Source organism: Otolemur garnettii, unplaced genomic scaffold, assembly GCF_000181295.1.
Source record: "Otolemur garnettii isolate 467f Iridium unplaced genomic scaffold, OtoGar3 scaffold00038, whole genome shotgun sequence".
Lineage (NCBI taxonomy): Eukaryota > Metazoa > Chordata > Mammalia > Primates > Galagidae > Otolemur > Otolemur garnettii.
In genome coordinates, this window is record NW_003852433.1 from 6736617 (window position 1) to 6760920 (window position 24304).

A 24304-nucleotide genomic window follows, 5' to 3' on the forward strand; every position below is an offset into this window, starting at 1 on the left:
AGCTGGGACCACAGGTGCCCACCACAACGCCCGGCCATTTTTTTTTTTGGTTGCAGCCATCATTGTTGTTTGGCGGGCCCGGGCTGGGGATTCGAACCCGCCACCCTAGGTGATGCGGTTGGCGCCTTAGCCGCTTGAGCCACAGGCGCCAAGCCACATCAACCTTTATATTGCCTGGCACACTTGAACCTATAGTTAATCTTCCACGGCACATTTAAATTATGTTGCTTGGGAAAAAAAGAGTAAAAAAAGATACATTACTGTACTTCAGATCTTTCAAAAATAATTAATGATCTTTAAAAGTTTTCTCGGCACACCTAAGATCCTCTCACAACACAGCAGGGTGCCGAGGCATATGGGTTGAAAATCGCTGCTCCAGTGAACCCTGATTGGGAAGGGACATGTTTGGCTTCAGGAATTTGTCACTGATGTGAGGCTTTTTTCTTTAAAAATGTTTCTGATGCCAAAAGCGATACATCAAGAACATTAAATCTGATTATAGAGTAAGCCCCCTCATTTTTGCTAGGATTGCACGCTCCGGCTTCTCTTTCCTGCTACTGTTCACATCTGTGGAGGGGGACAGTGACCATGTGTGCACCTCTTTATGTGATTGTTGTCTTTCTTGGTCCTTGAATTCCTCAAGCAATACATCGAGGAGGGTGAACAGTGCTGTTTGGGGGTAGCCAGAGAGCTTTGGGGCTCGAATTTTTGGTCTCTGAACCTCCTTGAGTGCCTGTGGTGGGGCCTCCAGATCACCCAGTTGTCAACAGTGAGACCTTTGTTTTCTCACCCAGATAGCCACCATCCTGGACTGTCACGCGGCCACCCTGCAGCGGAAGGCTGACCGAGAGGTCTTCTTCATGAACACGCAGAGCATCGTACAGTTGGTGCAGAGGTGACTCCAGGGCCCTCTGTGGGGCGAGGTCATCACACTGACTTGTCACACGTATTGTACCAGGGAGGTGCTCTGGGAAGGACAGGCTCAGAGTGAGAGAAAGTGCATTACAGTCCTGGCAGTGCCATTCCTAACAGCAGGAACCTGAACAAGGCACTTCCATGAATATCAGTTTGCCAGGTGATAAAATGCGAATAAAAACACTTTACAAGTTAAGTCATTTGGAATTATAAATAGATTGGTTTTTATAAAGGGCTGACATATAGCTGATACTTGGTGGTAGCTTGGATTCTGAGACAATGGGCTGACATGGTTTCGTGTGTGTGATGAAAGACCACACAAATTGTTATTGTGGTTTTGAGGACCCTTGCAAAGGAAAAGTGATGAATATTTTTGAGAAGTTATTGGACAAGGGTGTTCTATCACAGAACTGTTCTGATGATAAAAAAAAAAAAAAAAAGAATTTTTACCCTTTGCTGTGAAAAATCCACCTAGCAAGAAAGCTTTGCTTTTAAAGACAGAGTAAGTATTCCCAGGTTTGAACCAATCAGTTCAGCACATTTTCCATGTGCCAGAAACTATGGCAGGTATAAAGAATGTGAGACTGTGAAAGACTGCTGTGCTTGTCGAAGAGTCTCCAGCTAGCAGGGGACTCAGGTTGACACCACAGGCTTAAAGCTGAGAAGGGAGAGTTCAGTGTGGATTTCCCACCGAGTGAAAGTTCTGCAGTCAGGGTTGCAAGGGGAGGCTTTCCTCTAAAACACGTCAACTCCTAACCTTAAACTCATCTGTTAAGCTTCAGTGGAACACCTAGGAGAAATGAACAAATAATACATGAATCAAATTTCCTAGCAGATTTTTTTGTGCTGAACGTAAACGTCCAAACTCTGTCCTGTGTCGGGAGGGGGGGTGTGTGTCTTAAAATCACACTTGCATCCCTGACCGTTTTAGGTTCTTGTGGCCTTTTGTTCTCATTTGGAGATGCTGGGGTTAGGCTGGTTTCTACTTCCCTAAAACACAGGGTTGCATTTCCTAAGAAACTCCATTCTCTGCGTTCAGAAATATTTCAGAAGAGGAAACGTTTAGGGGAACATCCAGGTTAAAATTTTGTTTCAGAAGAGAAGCGAAATTTATACGGGGATCTGTGGGTAAATGTCTTTCCACTTTGTATTTTTAAAACCCTCTTTCTCCATTGGGTGGCTAATTGGAATTTTTGCTTTTCATGGTTAAAGCCTGCTACAGTCGCCTGCCCCGATTCAGTATTTCAACTGTTCAATTTGTTCCCTTCACTCTGGGGCCTGTCCTCCCAAAGCTCGGGGTTCTACTCCAGCTGGCTGTGGGACCTTGGGCAAGTCACTACTCTCTTTGGCCTGCAGAATGAGAGCAAAAATCCCTGTAGGACTGAGGATTAGTGTGCATAATCTCTAGATACTTTAAAAAATTATTATTGGGCGGCGCCTGTGGCTCAAGGAGTCGGGTGCCGGCTCCATATACTGGAGGTGGCGGGTTCAAACCCGGCCCTGACCAAAAACTACAACAACAACAAAATTATTACTATTATTTAAAAATATATTTCGATTAATTTTTTGAAGTAATTGTTTGTAGTGATAGGGTCTCACTATGTTGTTGTCTGAACTTAACTCCTGGGCACAAATGAGCCTCCTATCTCAGCCTCCCCAGATACTTTATTACTGTTTTTTCTTCTTTGCATTCATAAAAGTGCTGAAGGGCGGCACCTGTGGCTCAAGGAGTAGGGTGCTGGCCCCATATGCCGAGAGCGGTGGGTTCAAGCCTGGGCCCGGCTAAAACTGCAAAAAAAAAAAAAAAAAAAAAAAAACTGAAGATACTCAAGTGCTGGAGGAGGGGGCTTTGAGCATTAAGCGCAGCCGTTTCTTCCTCCCTAGATACCGCAGTGGGACCCGCGGCTACATGAAAACGGTGGTGTTGGATCTCCTTAGAAGATACTTGCATGTCGAGCACCATTTCCAACAAGGCAAGAGATGCTACCATTGCCCTCGGAGGCACTGGTGACAAGCCACTGGGCGGGGGAGTGGGGAGAAGCCTGAGCCTTACTCCTGCGTGGTCGTTTGTCTCCTCTGCAGCCCACTACGACAAGTGTGTGATCAACCTCAGGGAGAAGTTCAAGCCAGACATGTCCCAGGTGCTGGACTGCATCTTCTCCCACGCACAGGTGGCCAAGAAGAACCAGCTGGTGATCATGTTGATCGTAAGCAGGAGGGTTCCCTCTGCCCCAGCTGGGGTGGGTCAGGACTCCACAGACCTTTTTCTAAAAAGAGTCAGAAGGTAAATATTTTAGACTTTTCAGGTTGGTGTGGTCTCTGGCCTGAGTAGTCGACACTGCCACTGTAGTTTAATTGAATTGGCCTGGCTCTACTCCAGTTAAACTTTGTTTGCAGAATCAGGCCGTGGGTGGGATTTGCTGGCTCCTGGGGAGACCATGCTTAACACTTACACAGCACCTATTTTGTGCCAGGCACGCTTGAAGGAATTTACAAATAAGTATCAGGTCACAGCAACCCTAGAAGGTGGGTACTGCCCTCACCTCCCATTAGCCGAGCACAGAGAGGTGAGACCACTTGCTCAAGAGCACCCAGCTTGCAAGTGCAGAGCTGGGATTTGAACCCACAGTTGGCCTCAGTTATGAGCTATTAAGGGATCCTGGATTCTGAGTCTTGTGGTACGTCTTTCATTTCGACTTTTTGAAGAAGTATGGTGTTTTTGTTCTTATTTCCCCTTCTACTAGATGATAATTAGCAGTCTTTTATAACTAAAGGTTTTTCTCTGTAATACATCCCTGATGACTGACTTGGAACATGTAGAATCAGGAGAGTAGGACAGACCTGGCCTTGGCTCATACCAAAAAGGGATTGGGGAATTTTTTTCTAAAAAGGGCCCCAGCTTGTTAAGTATTTTAGGCTTATGGCTCTCCAGCCCCTGTTGCAACTGCTCTGCCTCTATAAGCTCTGCTCTTAATAGCCTGAAAACAGCTATAGACAATATGTAAATGAATGAGCATGGCTGTGTGTTAATAAAACTTTATTTACAAAAACCAGTCAGCTGAATTTGGACCATGGGCTTATAGGATAGTTGATACTTTATTAAGATGTATTCATAAATACTGATATTTTTATAAAGAATTACTTAAAAATCTCATGCAGCAGCTTTTAATTCTGGCTGCATATGAGAATTATGTAGAAGATGGGGCTGGGAGGACTCATAAAATATGCAGATATCCAGGAAATTAAATCAGAGTTTCTGGAGGTGGGGTCCAGGTATTAGTGCTTTCCCAGTGGGAAACTTTGGGAAACTTAAATGTAAACTGTATGTTAGATTATATTATTGGTTTAATGTTCAATATTTTTGGTGTTTAATGGTAGGAGAGGTAGGAGAATATCTTTTTTCTTAAGGAGGTACATACTAAAATGGTATAAAGGGTCATGGTATCTGCAACTGATTTTCAAAAAAGAAAGCGTATGTGTGTGTGTGTGTGTATGCGTGCATGCTCACGTGTGCTTATTAGAGAAAAGTCAAATGTGGTCATGTGAGGAAAGTTTAACAATGAGTGAAGCTAGATTCTAGATGAGTAATAGAGGAGTTTTAACATATTGACCTGCTATTCTTCTGCAGTTTTGAAATTTTTCAAAATTAATTTTGAGGGGAGGGCTCCCCAAGTGATTGTAGAGTATAATCCGGACTGGGAACTTATACCCAAGGAGATAGCTACTCTTTAGGGGAATTCTATTGCTAAAATAATATAACCCTTTACAAAATACTTGCTTTGGATGGAGTTTTTTGGAGTTTGAGTGTTGGCCAAGCAAGATGCACCTGTCATCTGGTACAGTCAGCTCGCCATCCAGAGGCCTGGGGTCGGGTCTGTAGATTATTCTGCTGTTTATATCTTGTGTACATATTGACTCTCCTCTGGACATGAAGTCACTAAAAATCGTGTCCACCAGAGGACAGCCTGGGGAAGATGGGTGGCCCCCAGCTCAGGAAATTAGGTTATTTGCTTGAGGCTTCTTGCTGGAGGAGGCTAAAAATGTTGAATCAGTTATAGTTTGGGGGTTTCATTATTTTATATTAGTTATGTGAGTTTTATTATTCTTCTGGGGTTTTTTTGGTTCCATTTGTTCGAAAAATTGCAAGTTCTTTGCACCTAATGGTAATTGGGACCCAGGAGGTTCTCATCAAAGACTTTCAAATTGAATGATTACTTTGAAATGGACTTTTTAGTCTTTTAAGGGGACCTAGTTTATGAACATCAGTTCAGTGGTTGTAGGACTCTGTTGGTGACAAAACATGATACTGTCAACTAAAACATGAGATGAAACAGTTTCACACAAGTCAACAAGAAAAAAATGTTACATATAAAAGGTAGTACACAAATTTTATTTTATTTTTACTTTATTTATTTATTTATTTATTTTTTGAGACAGAGTCACCTGGGTAGAGTGCTGTGGTGTCATAGCTCACAGCAACCCCAAGCTCTTGGGCTCAAGCAATCCTCTTGCCTCACGTTTTCTATTTTTAGTAGAGATGGGGTCTCACTTTTTGCTCAGGCTGGTCTCGAACTCGTGAGCTCAACAATCCACATACCTCAGCCTCCCAGAGTGCTAGGATTACAGGCATGAGCCACCCCATCCAGCCTAGGAGACAGATTTTTAAAATGTTCACACCTTTGAGTTTGAGTTTTTCATCTCTTAGAAAACCACCAGCTGCTGGTTGGACAGCACCTGTGCCATCTTCTCTGTGGAGCCACAAGCGTGGTGAACAATTGGTGGCGAGTGATGTTGCTGCCACTTGATAACACAAAGCAAATCAGAATGTGGGAGGGAGAGAAGATGGAGAATAATTTTCTATGAAATTTCTTTACCCCTGACATGCCTGTATGTTTGTGTATCAGATATTAATACATTTATAAAACTTCTGATTATAAAAACAGTATAGGCTCTTTATAATTAGGAAAAATGCAGAAATACATGTAGAAAAAAATGACCCATGGCCCCACCATCTGGTGACTTCTTAGAGAACAGTCTTGGCTGATGCAGGGGTAAGGAAGACGCTGCTCAGAACCTCTGATTTCCAGCATTCGCTGATCTGTCTTCAGCGAGTGTTTAGGGAGCAACTGCTTGGAGCCTTTTCTAAACCTCTCGTGCATATAGGGTATAAAAGAGGAGATGGAAAGACCAGTTGCACACAGCCCTGGTTTCCGACAGAAAGGAGGGATGGACACAAAGAACATCGTCCCTCCCTCTTCTGCAAGTTTCACGTCTAGGCCCCTCTCCTCTGAATCTGTAAGCTCCCTAAGTTGGGCAATAATGTGTGGGTTAAAGAGTGAGAGGCTTCTGGGGGGCAGAATAGGGCTCTGTTGGAATCTGGCTCCTCCTCCTGGCACTTAGTGGCCTTGGAGAAAGGCATAGTGTTCCTATCTGTAAAATGAGGATCATGATACTAACTTGCCATGTGGGTAGGAGAATTTGGGGAGCTATATGTAAAGGATCTGGCCACTTACTAGCTCCCTGGCGCATAGTAGGTTCCCTGTAATCCCTGGATACTAATAGTAATGTGGACAAGGGCTTAGTTGTATTTTTTTTTCTTAAAAGGTGTTTAGGGCATGTTTTGGTGTGGATGAATGAGTGAATAAATCAATGAGGTGGGGCCCAGCTAGAAAGTGATGAGGGAGTGTGTTCAGAGAGCTGGGCAACTGTCTAGCTTACTGGGCAGCTGCACCCCTGGCTGAGGTGGGTGCTGGCATGTTTCTCTTGGCTGGAGAAAAGCCAAGTGCATTCTGTTTTGTCCCCCAAAGGATGAGCTCTGTGGCCCAGACCCTTCCCTGTCGGATGAGCTGACCTCCATCCTCAATGAGCTCACTCAGCTGAGCAAAAGCGAGCATTGCAAGGTGGCCCTCCGAGCCAGACAGGTAGGTCCCCAGGGGCACCATCCCACATCTGACCCTCAGCCCCTCCCCTGGGAGGTTGACTCACCTGGGCTCTCCATCCCTCCCTCTCTAGGTCCTGATCGCCTCCCATCTCCCCTCCTATGAGCTGCGTCACAACCAGGTGGAGTCCATCTTCCTGTCTGCCATTGACATGTACGGCCACCAGTTCTGCCCAGAGAACCTCAAGGTGAGGTCGTGTCTCCCTCCTTCCACCTTCTGCAGAGCATGCGTAGTGGCGAGGTGGGGGCCTCAGGGAAAATGGGTCCCTTTGCCCTTGAGGAGCTTGCACTCTGGTGCAGGGTACAGCCATAGACACAGTTATCAGCCCAGTGCTGCCAGAGAGATGTGGGCGTGGAGCCCCACGCTGCAGGGTGGACGGTGTGACAGGCAGCAAGGGCTCACCTGGGAGGGGGGACTGAAAACATTCAGCAGTGACAGAGCCTGTTTAGAAGACTTCCCATGGCTGAATCATGACATCATCTTCCCGAGGACCCTCCCCCAGGCCTGGACTCTGGCTCATTTACAAGCTTCTAGGTGCAGGAGTCCTGCCCTCGGTCAGCTACCCCAGCATTCTTCAGTTCCATCTTCTGTGATTAGACGTGGGAGGAGTCCATACACTGCTGGCCGCTGGCTGCTCTCAGTGGTAGCAACAAGATGGGCTTCTCCCCGGTCCACTGCTTCCACCCACCCTGCCAGTGGTTAAAATTTGTTCACGTTCACTTTCCTTGTTTCCCTTTTTAATCTCCCATAGAAATTAATACTTTCGGAAACGACCATCTTTGATGTCCTGCCTTCATTCTTCTATCACACTAACAAAGTCGTGTGCATGGCGTCCTTGGAGGTAAGCAGGACAGACGCTCAGAATGACCGCTCTGAGCATGACAGAGCTAGCATCTGCTGCCACCCCCCACACACGCCTTTCAGTCGTGATCTGACCATTCTCTCTACTAGCCTATCCCCGTCTTACTGAGGGAGGAATTGAAGCTCAGAGAGGCAAAGTGACTTGCCCAAGATCACACAGAACCAGGCAGAACCAGGTTTAATATTCAGTCTGTCTTATCCAGAATCAGTGTTGGTAACCACTGCTGTCTCCCGAGTCATTGTTAATTAGGGTTAACAGAGCAGATCACAGTTAATTACTAACCCCCAAGAACCAAGTTCAAAGTACCTCCTCCAAACTGTAGTCCTAGCATGTTGGGAGGCCAAGGCAAGATGATTGCTTGAGGCCAGAAATTTGAGACCAGTCTGAGCCCATCTCTACCAAAAAAAAAAAGCACTCGTATATGTTCAATATCTTTGAAGATTTTTCTGCTTGGAACAACGAGAGCCAGAAGGAGCTGAAGTGACAACTTAAGGTGATTGCCGTTGTGTGCCAGACTGAGAAGGGCATGGCCAGCTGCAAATCCCAGATTAGAGCTAGTCTTGCTCCGGCCCCCAGCTCCTTGAGTTCAGGGGCCAGGAGGTGTTTTGTTAGTTTCAGGAAATTAGAGTTTTTAATATATTTTTAAGAAAATATGAGATGGGGAAGCACCTGTGGCTCAGTGGGCAGGGTGCCAGCCCTATATACTGAGGGCAGTGGGTTTGAATCCAGCCCCAGCCAGCTAAAACAGCAGTGGCAGCTGCAACAAAAAATAGCCCGGCGTTGTGGTGGGCCTCTGTAGTCCCAGCTACTTGGGAGGCTGAGGCAAGAGAATCACTTAAGCCCAAGAGTTGGAGGTTGCTGTGAGCTGTGATGCCACAGCACTCTACTGAGAGCGACAGAGTAAGGCTGTCTCAAAAAAAAAAAAAAGAAAATATGAAATGATATCTTGTGTTTTTAACACGACTCTCTCCTGCTGCTGGCAGCATTTCTTCTTTTCTTCCCCTTCTGAGCCCTGAGCCTCCTCTTCCTCTTCCTTACCTTTTAGACCCTGTGGGTTACGCCCTGGAAGGTTGGCTGGGTCTTCATGGAGGCCATTTGGACCTGTGGAGCGTATCACGGGGTCTCCTGGGCCTCCGGTTTGACCTGTTCATTAGGTTTCACCCCCGGCAGAATCTTTCTCAGGCCCCGCTCTTTGTTTCTCACTGTGAGAACCAATACATTTCTTCTGTAGTTTCCTTTTAAAGTGTTAAATCGTATTTAGGTCTGTTAAGGATTTTTCTAGGATGCTTTTATACACCGATCACTTTGTTTGGCAAGTTTATTGAGTACGATTTAACATTTTTCTTCCTGACCCCAAATGAGCTTTCAAGCATAAGATTTTGGCTCAGCCTTGTGGCATGGTAGGGTTTTGTCCCTACCTACCCTAAACATGTCGGGCATCTCCAAGACCACCTCCAGGATAGGTGATGGGTTAGAAGGACTCACAGGACTCACAGCGATGATTTGTGACAGTGAAAGGATGACAGGCTCGGTCAGCAAAGGGAAAAGGCACATGAGGAGAAGTCCGCTCTTACCTACGGCTTAGAGGTCCTTCAGAGATGACTTCCAGTATCCTTGCAGCCTGTGTTTTCTCAGGTTTCGGGGGTGCTCTGTGGGGCCCTCTGGGAGAACACCCATCGTGTCACACTTCTGCTTCAACAGGTTTATGTGCGGAGGGGCTACATCGCCTATGAGTTAAACAGCCTGCAGCACCGGCAGCTCCCGGACGGCACGTGCGTGGTAGAATTCCAGTTCATGCTGCCCTCTTCCCACCCAAACCGGTACGGAGTGGCATGTGCCTTGGGACAGCCCATTCTCCTTTTCTCCCTGACCCCTGTGTCTCTGGAAGGACCCAGCAGGGGTATGTCTGGGCATGCTGGGGCCTCCCCACCGCACCATTCCTTCCTTCGTGAAATGGAGATGATTCAGTCTACCCTCTACATCCGCTCTGTCCAGTATAATAGCTACTGCCTACAGGTGCCTATTTAAGTAAAATGAAATTAAAATTCAGGTCCTTGATCGCACCAGCTGCACTGAAGATGTTCAGTAGCTGTGAGTGGCCCTTGGCTGCTCTGGTGCACCTTGCAGTTCTAGAACATGCTATCACCACAGGAAGTTCTGAGGACAGTGATGTCCTAGATCAGCAATGGAGATAAGGACAGTGCCTGCATGAATAAAGTTGTTTGAATAGTAGCTACCCCATGACAATGATGACATCCTTTTGTTGCTGTCTGGGCCGCTGGCCGGCCTCCACTGCGTGCTCCCACACTCGTTTCATTCCGCTCTCACCATCTGTCAGTCGGAAGTGTGTTTCCAACCCCATCTTACAGATGAGGGCCCTGGGGCCTTCGCCTGACACAGGCTGAGCATCACACCTACAAAGTAGGAGTTTGAGCCCAGGTCATGCTCTGACCTCCAAGTTCCTCCTGCAGCTTTCGAGGGTCCCCTCGAGTCAGGGACCAGTCATGCGTGCTGGCTTGTCCATGTCCGCTGTACTCTGCTCTCCAAAAGCCATGGCTCGGTGGAGCCCCTCCATGTTCTTACTTGGGGACATCTGGTATGTCTGAGTCTCCTTCAGCTCCTGATCTCTTTTTTAATCTGTCTTATTTCAGGACCCAAAGTCCCATTCGGGCAGGCTGAGTGCCATACCATCTACTGAAGTGGCTCTGCCTCCCTGGAGTTTGACTCACTCACTTTCACGCTTTCCCTCCCTCTGATTTTGGTTCTTGTGGGGTTCCCAAGGCCTTGCTTGTGACTTTAACAGTGTCGTCATGGTTGGGGGGTTCAGTTGGTCAGATCTACATGGACAACAGGATTTGTGCTTTCTTTCTTTTTTCTATTTTCTTTGTGTGTGGGTGGGTGGGGCTTAGTATGACCAGCCAAGTGCTTTCTTGAAGCAGGGATTTTTCTAGTCTTTTGGGACTTTTAAGAATATGTTTCTTCTTCAGTGTTGTAAAAAGGAAGGTTCTGCTCTGTTTGGGATAAAGGAAAAAACCCAGCTTCCCTATGAGGCACCTTCTTTCTGTACTTATCATTTATTTTTACCCTTCTTGTTAAAAAAAAAAAAAAGATCATGACATTTTGCCCTATTGAGAGAAAGGGAGACAGACAGTTGGCTGCTTGGGGTCGAGTTGGACAGTGTGGTGTGAGACACTTGGCAGTTGTTTGCCCCTAAGGAGGAGTTCTCTCTTTTGTTTATATTGGCTTGAAGTTCAGCCCAGTTAGGGAAGAGGTGGCTCTCCTAAAGGCTGTGGTCATGCCTTGCTTCTTAGAAAGGAGCTACATGTATATCCAGGTTATTGATTGTGGCATTCAGTATGGGCACACGGTCCTAATTTGACCCAAAAGATGTCAAGAACCCTCAAAATCCCAGACTCACAGAAGAAAGCAGGTGCCGAGCGTGAACACAAGACAACCTATTGTCTGTACAAACAGTTTAGTGCAGCAAGCTGTCCTCACCATTTAGGGAATGGTGGAAACCCTCCCCAAGTCCAGCGCACTGGACACCCCACACGCTGGTGTCCTTTCCCAGAGCAGCCCCAGGCCTGCCATGCGCACCTCCCTGCACGCCCTCTGATAACCCTGCGAGCCCGATTCTGACAACCTGTGACCAGTTTGGTTTGCTCCTGGCAGCAGTAGCTTCCTAGACTCTTCCTAGACTCATCCTAAGAGCAAGTTTGATGGAGGGGGAGGAATTAGCTGCCCAGGTCTCTGCTCAGGAGAGACTGATGCTGGGACTGTTTATTCTCCATGTGGCCAGATTCACCATTTGAAATTTGCCTCGGGACTGTGTTGAGACTGGACTTGCTTGCACACGTGCATCATTCATTCGTTCATTCATTTATTCACTTGTTGAGCCCTTCCTGTGTATCAGGTCCTGAGGGATCAGATGAGACCCCTCAGCCTCCAGCCCCAGCCTTTGTCCCCGTCCATGACAGCATTTTAAACCTCGCTTTGGGAGGGCTCTTTGCTCGTTAAAGCTTCAGGGGCAGAGGCAGCTCACAGGGTTGGGTCACAAGCAGCCGCCTCATCCCCCACTTGTGGTCACCCCTGCAGGATGGCCATGCCCATCAGCATCACCAACCCTGACCTGCTGAGGCACAGCACGGAGCTCTTCATGGACAGCGGTTTCTCCCCACTCTGCCAGCGCATGGGGGCCATGGTGGCCTTCGAGAGATTCGAGGACTTCACCAGGTACCCAGCATGGCCTGGCCTCCCAGATGCCCCCATTCACTGGACACACAGGTTAGGGGAGACCCAGAAACACGGCACAGCAAGTTTGTAACCAACAGAGTAGCGACAGCCAAGGGTGTGAGCCCCTGCAGTGAGTCCTGGCTCTGCCTTTCCCAACTGTGGGACCAAGCAAATGATTTAACCTCCCTGTATCTCAGTTTTCTCATCTACAAAATGGGAATAAAAGAAGGACCTACTTCATAGGGGCACCATGAAAATCAAAAGTAATGGCGTGTGAAGTCATATATATATATGTATTTTTTTTAAGACAATCTTATTTTGTTGCCCTGGGTAGAGTACCGTGGTGTCATAGCTCTCAGCAACCTCAAATTCTTAGGCTCAAGTGATCATCTTGCCTCAGCCTCCCGAGTAGCTGAGACTACAGGTGCCTGTCATAGCACCCAGCTAGTTTTGCTGTTGACAGGGTCTCACTCTTGCTCAGGTTGGTCTCAAACTCCTGAGCTCAAGCAGTCCTCCCACCTAGGCCTCTCAGAGTGCTAGGATTATAGGCATGAGCCACTGCAGCTGGCCAGTGAAGTCGTATGTTTAAAGTATAATTAATGTGCAGATAACACGCTCAGCAAGTGTTGGCTATCAGGACTGTTACTGTCATGCTCTTTTCTCAACTTTTTATTGTAGTCAAGCATTATGCTTAGATTATCTCGTTGAATTTTCCCAAGAGCCTTATGAAGTGATGACTCATTATCCTTGTTTGATTCAGAGGTGAGGTGAGGTTTCTAGAATCAACCAGCCAGTGGAAAGGGGAGCCAAGAGCTGACCAAGCCCAGCTGATGCCCCAAAGCGCTGGCATTATTTCTGAACATGGATCACACAGGCCCATTCTTCCCTTTTGGGAAAGACCCCACCAGGGTCTTTGACCTAGACAAAGAGCCACCTCATCTGAGCTCTGCCCATAGAAAGAAGTGGGGCCTGGGGCGCCCCTCTGCCTGGCTCAAAGGGGGCAGCAGCCCTTTAGCCCTCCCTCTCTGCCTGTGCCCCAGGAACTTTGATGAGGTCATCTCCTGCTTTGCCAATGTGCCCAAAGATACCCCCCTCTTCAGTAAGGCCCGAACCTCCCTGTACTCCGACGATGACTGCAAGGTGAGTATCCAAGCCCAGGGAGCAACCTGGGGAAAGGGTGGGCTGCAGCCCTGCCCCTCTGCCTGCCCACACGCCCTCTTGTGTTCCCTCTCAGAGCCTCAGGGAAGAGCCCATCCACATTCTGAATGTGGCCATCCAGTGTGCAGACCGCCTGGAGGACGAGGCGCTGGTGCAGACCTTACGGACTTTCGTGCAGTCCAAGGTACCCTGGGTGTGCCTCTGATCCTGAGAGGCAGTCCATGCACCTGAGCGGCACAGGGGAGGCATTCCTAGCCTAGCTCTGCTCTTCCTTGCAATGGGTGACCTTGGGCACAGGTGGCTGAACAGGTGGGGATGGCATTTCTCTCCCCTGGAGTGTTGCAATGGTTAAATAACAAAACATACACCCCTTAGCCTGTCATGAGCACAGAGGACATACTCAATAAATAGTTTGGGGTTTTAAGGGAATTTGTTAATGGAATATCCCTAAAACTTACGATTTAAAGAATGGCCAATTGCATTGACTGGGCAAATAACTGCAGGTTGCTTTGTCAGCTTGTGTGGCCATCGCCAGGGTGTATTCTCACCCTGCTGGTAGGGACAGCTGTTACCTACATCCAAGGGCTTCAGCTCCAAACAGATGTGGAGCTGCATTGCAGAGAATGTTGATTGTGGCAACACACAGGTGATGAAGTCACACCTGCCTAGTCAGCGTGGATGCTGACTTCATCACCTATGTGACCCAGAGTGGGTAACTTTACCTTTCTTTTTCTTTCTTTTTTTTTTTGTTTTGAGACTGAGTTTCACTTTGTTGCCCTCAGTAGAGTGCTATGGCGTCACAGCTCACAGCAACCTCCAGCTCTTGGGCTTAGGCAATTCTCTTGCCTCAGCTTCCCAAGTAGCTGGGACTACAGGCACCTGCCACAACGCCTGGCTATTTTTTGTTGCAGTTTGGCCGGGGCCAGGTTTGAACCTGCCACCCTTGGTATATGGGGCTGGCTCCCTACTCACTGAGCCACAGGCGCTGCCCAACTTTACCTTTCTGATCCTCATTTCTGCCATCTGTGAAATGGGATCTGAGATTCTTAGTTTATAAAATAATCAAATATGCCTAGCATGCTTTTTGGCTATTATTTCTTTACCCTCCTGACTTGGTCTCATAAGAACACTTGGGAATTTTCAGTTGCTGCTTTTTAGTCTGTTAATCTCTATATGTCTTTTATTCTCCATATTATCTTGGTTGGAGGGACACTTCCTCCGTCTGCCCTGAGGTCCCTCAGAGGAAGTCGCCCGGTGATCCATGGATAGGAGATGCTGGGTGCTGGGTGAATGAGGCTAAATTATGGATAACCCCATCAAAGCTCAGGGATGTTATTTTTACTTACATAAAGGGTATCCCAAAAGTTACCATATATATAAGGAAAATGGTGTGATGTGCAGTGGCTCACACCTATAATCCTAGCACTCTGGAAGGCTGAGGCAGGTAGAGAGCTTGAGCTCAGAAGTTTGAGACCAGCCTGAGCAAGAGTGAGACCTTGTTTCTACTAAAAATAGGAAAACTAGCCAGGTGTCATGGTGGGTGCCTGTAGTCCCAGCTACTCAGGAGACTAAAGCAGAAGGATTTCTTAAGTCTAAGAATTTAAGGATGTGGTGAGCTGTGATGCCATGGTATTATACCCAGAGTGACAGAATGAGACTGTCTGAAAAAAAAAAGATAAAATGGGATATTGCAGCTAAATGTACTTTATTTATATAATTTTTATTATAAAATTTTACAAAATATTTCTCTGTGTTGGTATATAAATATACAATAATATAAAACACGAGTTTGTTAAATTTTCCTATGTTTGGCAACCTTTGGGACACCCTATATTTAGCTTTTAGCTAATGACCCCCACAATGTATCAATGTTCGCTGTAGAAAATGTTTGTAAGGTGCAGAGAAATCCCAAAAGTAGGTTTAACAGGAAAACCTACAGCCCCGTCCTCTGAGGCAGCCGCTATGACCATGGTGGCGTGTTTCCAAGCAGCCTGCTTCTTCTTAACGTAGCTGATGTCGTTCCTGGATTTTCAGTTCAACATCCCAGTGCATAGATAGGGTGACCTCTCAGCTGGGTGGGCATCTGTCTATCTTCCTAACCAAGTCACGTGAAGCGCAAGGTACTTGGTGGTTCTCGCCTAGAGAGGGAAGTGGGGAGACGTGTCAGACTCACCTCGGGAACATGTGGGCAGTGAGGAGTTCTGTGGCGTGGACGGCTGTGTCAAGGAGTGCCACATAGCTATAAAAGGGAACAAAACAGGCCTCTGTAAATACTGACCAGGGAGGACATCCACGAGATAAAAGAGATTAAGTGTTTGTATCCCTGTGTAGGTGGGTCACTATGAAAATTTTGAGACAGACTGTGTTAGGGTCTGTTACTTCACTCCCAAGACAGTTGGCAGCGTCCTTTCTGCCTCCCCCGTGTGAGTTTCAGCTTGCTCAGCTTGTCCGTGTTGCCGGGAGGGCTCCTTTTATTTCCATCTGCACTGATTTTACATTTCCTGATTGTTATGGATTTCAAAACTTCTGTAATGATCCACGTATAAATAAATACTAATCCCCTCTCATCCCTGGGGATGTGTTCCAAGACCCCAGTGGATGCCCCGGACTGCGGGGAGTACTGACTCCTCTCTACACTGTTTTCTAGTCGGATAACTGAGATGGTAAATAAGTGACTATGGGTGTAGATAGGCTGAGTAGAGATTCGTGTCCAAGCAGAGCAGCACACAATTCTATCATGCTATTCACAAGGGCACACAGTTCAAAACCTGAGAATGGTTGATTTCTGGAATTTTCCATGTAGTAGTTTTGGACCTCAATTGACTGTAGGTAACTGAAGCCTTGCAAGGTGAACCCTCAGCTAATAGGTTACTGCAGACAGGAGACTAGGAGGGTTTATTGCGGTTGGGGGAAAGGAAAGACTTTTCATATTATATATATTCTATGTTATTTTAAATTTTTAAATATTAAGCATATATTATGTAGACATTCGTACATACGTGCACTCACAGATACAACTCACACACACACACACACACACACATCCTTAATTTGGAATCAGTAATCAGGCTAATTTTCCCACATTGGAACCCAGTTCATTTAGTAGTTTGTCCATTCTCTCTCAATCACACCCCACAAAAATGTTCTTTTGTGTACGTGTATTTATCTCTTTCTGAAACAGACTAGGGTTATTCATTTCCCCTAATGATTTTCCTTATCATGTTGACAAATTACATAATAGCTTTGTGTGTGTGTGTGTGTGTGTGTGAACCCCCAACTACCAGCTGTTCAGATTAGGAAACTGACCCCCCCAGGCCCCCAGAAGCCACCTTGTGCCTCCTTCTGTTCATTGCTTCCCTCCAGAAACAACTGCCTGGATTCTGACTTCTAACAGTATAGGTTAGCGTTGTCTGTTCTCTATTAATGGAATCAGTTTGCACTCTTTCATGCTGGGCTTTTTCATTCAACTTGTCTTTTTTTTTCTCCCTCCAGCTTTATTGAGTATAATTGACTAGTAAAAGTATCTGTGGTATACAACATAGTGTTTGGATTGTCATTGTTTAATAACAGCTTTATTGAGAAATAGTTCACATACACACAGTTAACCCATTTAAAGTGTGCAATTTAAGCCAGTGGCTCACATCTGTAATCCTAGAACTCTGGGAGGCTGAGGGGGTATGATCACTTGAGGTCAGGAGTTTGAGACCAGTCTAAGCAAGAGCAAGATCCCAACTCTACTAAAAATAGAAAATGTAGCCATGTGTCTTGGTGAGCACCTATAATCCCAGCTACTTGGGAAGCCAAGGCAGGAGGATTGCTGGAGCCCAGGAATCTGAAGTTGTGAGCTGGACAACTTGACTGAGCCCATGGCACTCTAGCCCAGGTGACAGTCTCAGAAAAGCATGCAATTTCATGCATTTTTAGTATATTCACAGAGTTACACAACCATGACTGGAATCAATTTTATTTTAATTTATTATTAATTAGTTTATTTATTCATGGTTACGGCATCCCCATAATCTAAAATGTGACAGCTTTTACATAGACTCCATTCTTTGAATCAGAGCCCTGTGTCAGATCTGGAGAATTTTGCCCCTTGTGCCTCCCTATGTGTTTCTGTCTCATTTTGGATAATTTTGGTACTTTTGGTGTACTCAGTAAATCTCACTGTCACCCTGGCTAGAGTGCAGTGGCATCATCATAGCTCACAACAAACCACCCAGCATCGTGTTTGTAGTGACATGGATGAACCTCAGGTCTTTTTATGGCCAAATAATATTCCATTGTGTCTTTGGTTTTTAATGCAGAAAAATATTCTTGTGGATTATGGACTCCGAAGGATCACATTCCTGATTGCCCAGGAGGTCAGTCCAGTTCTCAGTTCACCTGTCTCCGTCTTTTCCATTCTCCAGACCTCAATTCTATTCGTTTGATGTTTATTCTGTAGATTGGGGTGGAAGAGATCAAGAGCAGGCTTTCCAAATGATTCATTCTGGAAGCAGACTGGGTCCTCATTTATAATCACAAATAAGTGTACAAATCTCTCAATGAGTCTTGCTTGATTTAATTCTTTTTACGGATTTCTTTTCACAGAAAGAATTTCCCAAGTTTTTCACATTCAGAGCAAGAGATGAGGTATGGCTAAAGGCGATGACATTGTTCTCTCTCCCCGGCATCTTTGATATTGGTGAAGAATGTAGCGCCCAGTCCTTACGGCATTCCCATAGTCTAAACTGTGGCAGCTTTTTTGTAGACTCCATTCTTCCTCTGGATTGTGTTTCTAATCAGAGCCCTGTTTTCTGTGTAGAGCTCTGATCTGGAGAATTTTGCCCTTTTTGCCTCCCTACATATTTCTGTCTCATTTTGGATAATTTTAGTACTTGCTGGTGTACTCAGTAAGACTGTTTCACAAATCTCTTTTTCTTATGCTCTTCTGGAATAGTGGTTGGTAAAATATGACTTGCATACCAGCTACCTGTTTTACCTGTTTTTATGAACTAAGTTATATTGAACACAGCCACCCTGTTGGATTCCAGATTGCTTACTGTGGCTTTCACTCTGCAGTAGCAGACTTGAGTGGCTGTGACGGAGCCTGTGGGACCTTTACTGTCTGGCCTTTTAAGGAAGTTTGTGAATCCCTGTTCTAGAATAGTAGGTTTGTTCCCAGCATAGATTAAAGACCCAACCAAATTCAGCATTTTTTTTTTCTTTTTGAGACAGAGTCTCACTCAGTCACCCTTGGGTAGAGTGCCCTGGCATCATAGCTTACAGCAACCTCAAACTCTTGGGCTCAGGAAATCCTCTTGCCTCAGCCTCCCAAGAAGCTGGGGTTACAGCTGCCCCTCATGATGCCCAGCTAGTTTTTCCATTTTTAGTAGAGATGAGGTCTCGCTCTTGTTCAGACTGGTCTTGAATTCCTGAGCTCAAGCCTCCTGCCTCAGCCTCCTAGAGTGCTAGGATTGCAGGTGTGAGCCACTGTGCCAGCCAAGTTCAGCATTTTGTATTTTAATGTGTCCAAAGACTTGCTTTTCCAGCTAAGTCCCAGCTGAGACCTATACTTCTTTTAGATTTTTTTTTTTTTTTTAGTTTGGTCTTGAGCACTGTCAGTCACTTTCTTTTGGGAGACCAATTTCTACCAAGAAACTGGGGGTTAGGGACTTCTTGGCCACGACAGAGCAGTCTGGTTACGCTGGCATATGCTAGGGACTAGCTTGGCTCCCCTGGGAGCTGCGAGGCACACCCAGCACACCAGCCTTGCAATGCCCATGGCTCTCCCCAGGTCTTAGCAAAACTCCCAATCTCTTGAGCCCTGAGGATTGCTCACAATTCAGTGCTTAGAGTGAAGGCTGCCTTCCTGAGTGCTCAACTTATGAATATCCGGGGTCTGCAGAATAAGGAGCAGGCACACAACCGCAGTGCCAAACCTTGTGTACATGTGTGTCTGTCTGGCCGGCCTGCAGTTTGCAGAAGATCGCATTTACCGTCACTTGGAGCCGGCCCTGGCCTTCCAGCTGGAGCTCAGCCGGATGCGCAACTTCGACCTGACCGCCGTACCCTGCGCCAACCACAAGATGCACCTTTACCTGGGTGCGGCCAAGGTGAAGGAAGGGGCAGAAGTGACGGACCACCGGTTCTTCATCCGGGCCATCATCAGGCATTCCGACCTGATCACGAAGGTGCGACGCTACGCAGCCTTCCTTTCTCCCTCCTGGCCCGTCCCTTGAGCCCTGGCCTTCTCTTCCTCAGGTTCTTGCCCCGGGCCAGGCCCTGGGCTGCAGCTGGGGATGGGGTACGCACCGGGTACACACGGCCCTGCCCTGGGACGCTGCCCTCTCCCCCTTTGGCAGGAGGCCTCCTTCGAGTACCTGCAGAACGAGGGAGAGCGGCTGCTCCTGGAGGCCATGGACGAGCTGGAGGTGGCCTTCAACAACACCAGTGTGCGCACCGACTGCAACCACATCTTCCTCAACTTCGTGCCCACCGTCATCATGGACCCCTCCAAGGTCTTGCCTTCTGTGGGGACTGGGTGGCCTTGACCAGGCTCTGGGTTCAACCTCATGTGGCTCCTCAGGCCCTGTCACTTTGGGCCTCAGTTGCCGCAAGAGAATAAACCTTCTGCCTTTTAATTCCAGAGCCCTATTTTAGGCACCGCCCTGTTTTAGCCATGCCTTAGATGGCTTTTTCTTTTTTTTTTTCTTGAGACAGAGTCACCTTGCCCCAGGTTAGAGTACTGTGGCATCACAGCTCACGGCAACCTCAAACTAACTTCAGGGCTCAAGTGATCCTCCTGCCTCAGCCTCCTGAGTAACTGGGACTATAGGCACCTTCCACAACACCCAGATGGTTTTTCTATTTTTAGTAGAGATGGGATCTCACTCTTGCTCAGGCTGGTCTCGAACTCCTGAGCTCAAACAATCCACCCACCTCAGCCTCCCAGAATACTAGGATTACAGGCCTGAGCCACCATGCCCAGCCAGAGAGGCAAGCTTTTTATCCCCCATTGACAGATGAAGAAGCAGGCTGCCAAGTGACCAAGCCGGTGTCCCTCCATTATCCCATCTTTATGCCCTTCTCTGTTTGTTTGTTTTTTGCAATTTTTGGCTGAGGCTGGGTTTGAACCCTCCAACTCCAGCATATGGGGCCAGTGCCCTACTCCTTTGAGCCACAGGTGCCGCCCCTTTATGTCCTTAATCTATGCAGAGTAAGACTGTCTCCAAAAAAAAAGGCTCGCCTCTCTGAAGACTAAAGAGAGCAAAATGAGTTAATGAGCTTTAAATGCTTAGCATGATGCCTTTCATTGTCACTGGCTAATACTCCCGGTTAGACACTTGGTACGTCCCAGCATTTTGCATCCAGTAAGCCCCATCATCCTGCTGTTGTCAGCGTGTGGAATGGGTAGGCTCTGAGTCTGGAATCGCTGTGTTTTGGGCCAGATTGAGGAGTCTGTACGCTCCATGGTTATGCGATATGGCAGCCGCTTGTGGAAACTCCGAGTGCTACAGGCTGAGGTCAAGATCAACATCCGCCAGACCACCACGGGCAGTGCCGTCCCCATCCGCCTGTTCATCACCAACGAATCGGGCTACTACCTGGACATCAGCCTGTACAAAGAGCTGACCGACCCGAGATCTGGAAACGTAAGTTGAAGCAGAGGCAGGCCGCTCAGGACAGTAAGAGGGAGATTAAAAGGACATTCAGTGGCTGTCTTGGTTTCCCATGCAGGACTGAAATGGCTACTCTGGGTTTTATGATGAACGTGTGAGCTTCTGAATTCTGATTCTCCATTTTCCTAGAAAGGAGAACGAATCCTCCAAAGTTTGATCCATTCTAAGTTATATTTAGGATAAGATATAAGGTACTATGGTTGATAAGTTTACCTAGGGAAATAGATTTTCTCCCCAACTTGTTTTAGAACCAACTTTTATAGAGTGAATCAAACATACTTTTTTTTTTATTGTTGGGGATTCATTGAGTACAAAGAACCAGGTTATATTGATTGCTTGTGTCAGATAAAGACCCTTGCATAATAGTGATCTACCCCTAAAAGGTGTACCGACCCCCGTGATCCCCCACCCCTTCTCTCCTTCCCTTTCTCTGCTCTCCACACCCCCACCCCTAATTAACAATTAAGTCATTAATTTTTCTCATATCAGAATTGAATACATAGGATTTTTTTTTTTTTAGTACATAGGATTCTTGTTTCTCCATTCTTGTGATGCTTTGCCAAGAATAATGTGTTCCACTTAACATGCAGGCTAATACAAAAGATGTAAAGTCTCCATCTTTTTTAATGGCTGAATGCTATTCCATGGTATACATATACCACAGCTTGTTAATCCATTCCTGGGTTGGTGGGCATTTAGGCTGCTTCCACATTTTGGCAATTGTAAATTGAGCTGCGATAAACAGTCCAGTGCATGTGTCACCCAAATATACTTTTGACTGTCAGTTATATATATGTGTGTGTGTTTTATATATTTATGTAGTATGTGTGTATAAATATATATGTGTATATGTGTGTGTGTGTATATACATACGGTATATATACACATTTTATTTATTTTGGAATAAAGACTCAAGACTCTAAAGAAATTACACATTAGTATAGAGAAAAAAACAGTACAGAGAGTTCCCTTGTACCCTTCACCCAGCTCCACAATGGAAACATTTTACTTAGTGGTCTTACATCATCAAAACAGGAAACTGACCTTGGCATAGTACTATTAACTCTAGTACAGACTGTATTTGATTTGTATGTTCGGCACTATGATTGCTATATTTTTGGAGCTCTGTTTGCACAGCTCTCATTGTCCTTTCTTGTTCTGGTTGTCCAAAGTGATGGAGAAGAGACTTGCACCTATCCCGGGAGCTCCTGTCGTCATGCCACATAACATGCCTTGCTTCTCTGCACTTTTGTCACTGAGGCCTGGGTAGCGATAACTGGGGAGGAATGTGGCTCTCTGAGACCTGCTCCCTTACTCTCTGTTTTTCCTTTCCTTCTTTCTGGTCCAGATCATGTTTCATTCCTTTGGCAACAAACAAGGGCCCCAGCACGGGATGCTGATCAATACTCCCTATGTCACCAAGGATCTGCTTCAGGCCAAGCGATTCCAGGCCCAGTCCTTGGGGACCACCTACATCTATGACTTCCCAGAGATGTTCCGGCAGGCAAGTCTGTGTCTCAGCTGTGTCACCACCCCCCGGTTCTCCCAGCAGTCTCCATCAGAACCAAACCCCCAGCCTTAGATCCTCTTCTAAAGACTCAATCTAAAAAACAAGTGTTGGGCTGGGTGCAGTGGCTCACACTGGTAATCCCAGCACTTTGGGAGGCCAAGGCAGAGAGACTGCTTGAGATCAGGAGTTTGAGGCCTGAGCAACATAGGGAGACCCCCTCCTTATTAAAAAAAAGAAAGAAAGAAAGAAAGAAAGAAAATTAGGTAGGCATGGTAGCATGTACCTGTAGTCTCAGCTACTCAGGAGGCTGAGGCAGGAGGATCACTTGAGCCCAGGAGTTTGAAGTTGTTCCCGTGAGCTCTGGTGATGTACTTTGGCCTAGGCAACAAAGTCAAAATAAGTAAATAAATAAGTAAACCTAACTTATCCCAATGATAAAATAATATGATCTAGAAACTTCAGAAATAAAAGAAAATGATAGAAAAAAATAACTCCTAGTCCCAGGCCTAGCATTTTCATGTGTTTCCTTCCAGTCTTTTTAATGGTCATTTATTACCTGGTACTTGGCAGGCACTGTTGTGAGGCTACCTAGACAATGAGGAAGAGGATGGGGTCACTGCCTTTGAGGAAGTTTGGTCAACTTTTGAAAAGCAATGTTTGTTAAGTTTTTGTGATTATTAAAGTCAGTGTTAGGAAATAGAGAAAAGTAGGAATAAGGAAATAAAATTTCACCTGTATGTAATCTTCCCACCACTGATATAAGTAGCAAAATTTTAGTGTGTTTCCTTGAGGTATTTTTTTAGGCCTTTCCATTTCTATGTTGTAGATGAAAGACACTGACGTTGGTCTCGTAGGTGTCTCTGTACCTCCCCACTGTTGCTTTATGAATGAAATTCATGAGACGAAGTTCAGGGGCCTTCCACTGTAGGCAGGATGTGTCAGTTCCTCCCTACACCTGTGCTCCAGATGTGAGGACGCAGAATAGTAGGAAAAGCTGCTCTTTAGAGGCACATAGGCCCGAGCTCAAATGCTGTTCCTTGCTTCCTGTTGTCCCTAAGCAAGTTCCTTTACCTCTCTGGGCCTCAGTTTCCTCCTCTATAAGAAGAGGATACTAATAGTCCCTACCTTACAAGGTTGTTGGAGGAATATATGTAACATACTCAGTAAGAACTTACTAAATGGAAACCTTTGTGATTAATGTCATTGTCTATATCCTTTTGCCCCTGGCCTCAAAGACTGTGGGGGAAGAAGCATGACTAAATCAGAAGCAAATCAATCCTCTTCTTCTTTTTAGATAAATAGAATAATATGGACAACCTCTATACATTTGAAAACTTAGATGAAATCAAAAATTTCCAAGGAAAGTATATCTTATCAAAACTGACTCAAGAAGAAATAGAAAATCTGATAGGAATAGATCATAAGCATTAAGGAAACTGAATTAATAGTTAAAAAAAATTGGGCCTAGATGGTTTTATAATCCTTTTTATCAAATCTTCAAGGAACAGATAATTTCTTCTCCAGAGATACAAATTGTTTAGAGGAAAAAAAGGCAAATGCTTCTTAACTCATTTTATCAGGTTATTACCTTACTATTAATCCCACATAAGAACTTCAGGAAAAGGGACATTTGTTATTTCATTTATGAGCATAGACACAAAAATATTAAATATTAGCAAATAAAATCCAGTAATGAGTTTTTCTAAGAAGGTTTAGAACAAACAGGGTTTATCTTATGACAACTTTTATGATTTGATATTAGGAAGTCTATTCATAAAATTCACCATATTGATAGTGTAAGAAAAAACTTAAATTTCTCAATAGGTACAAAAAATTTGCCAAGCTAACATCTATTTATAATAAAAGCATTTAATAAACTAGGAATAGAAGGTAATTTGTTTATGTTAATAAAAGATATCCATCTAAAATTAATAGAACCTAAAATGGTGAAATGGTTAGATGTGTTCTCTTTAAAAAACTCGTGCCTGGCTCGGCGCCTATAGCTCAACCGGCTGGGGCGCCA

At 45.8% G+C, this 24304-nt stretch overlaps 1 protein-coding gene across 2 annotated transcripts in view; it reads left to right on the plus strand.

The window, feature by feature from the left end:
- Positions 1–24304, plus strand: part of ACACB (acetyl-CoA carboxylase beta) — a 134248-nt gene that overhangs the window by 88481 nt on the left and 21463 nt on the right. For both annotated transcript variants that reach the window (XM_012805246.2, XM_012805247.2), the window contains 16 exons: positions 795–895; positions 2800–2888; positions 2998–3122; positions 6723–6836; positions 6928–7041; positions 7606–7695; positions 9418–9536; positions 11812–11949; positions 12990–13089; positions 13184–13291; positions 17415–17471; positions 17701–17742; positions 19068–19283; positions 19455–19610; positions 20541–20744; positions 22120–22275. In XM_012805246.2, the coding sequence (XP_012660700.1) occupies positions 795–895; positions 2800–2888; positions 2998–3122; positions 6723–6836; positions 6928–7041; positions 7606–7695; positions 9418–9536; positions 11812–11949; positions 12990–13089; positions 13184–13291; positions 17415–17471; positions 17701–17742; positions 19068–19283; positions 19455–19610; positions 20541–20744; positions 22120–22275 (1929 nt within the window). The remainder of the gene's footprint in view (positions 1–794; positions 896–2799; positions 2889–2997; positions 3123–6722; positions 6837–6927; positions 7042–7605; positions 7696–9417; positions 9537–11811; positions 11950–12989; positions 13090–13183; positions 13292–17414; positions 17472–17700; positions 17743–19067; positions 19284–19454; positions 19611–20540; positions 20745–22119; positions 22276–24304) is intronic.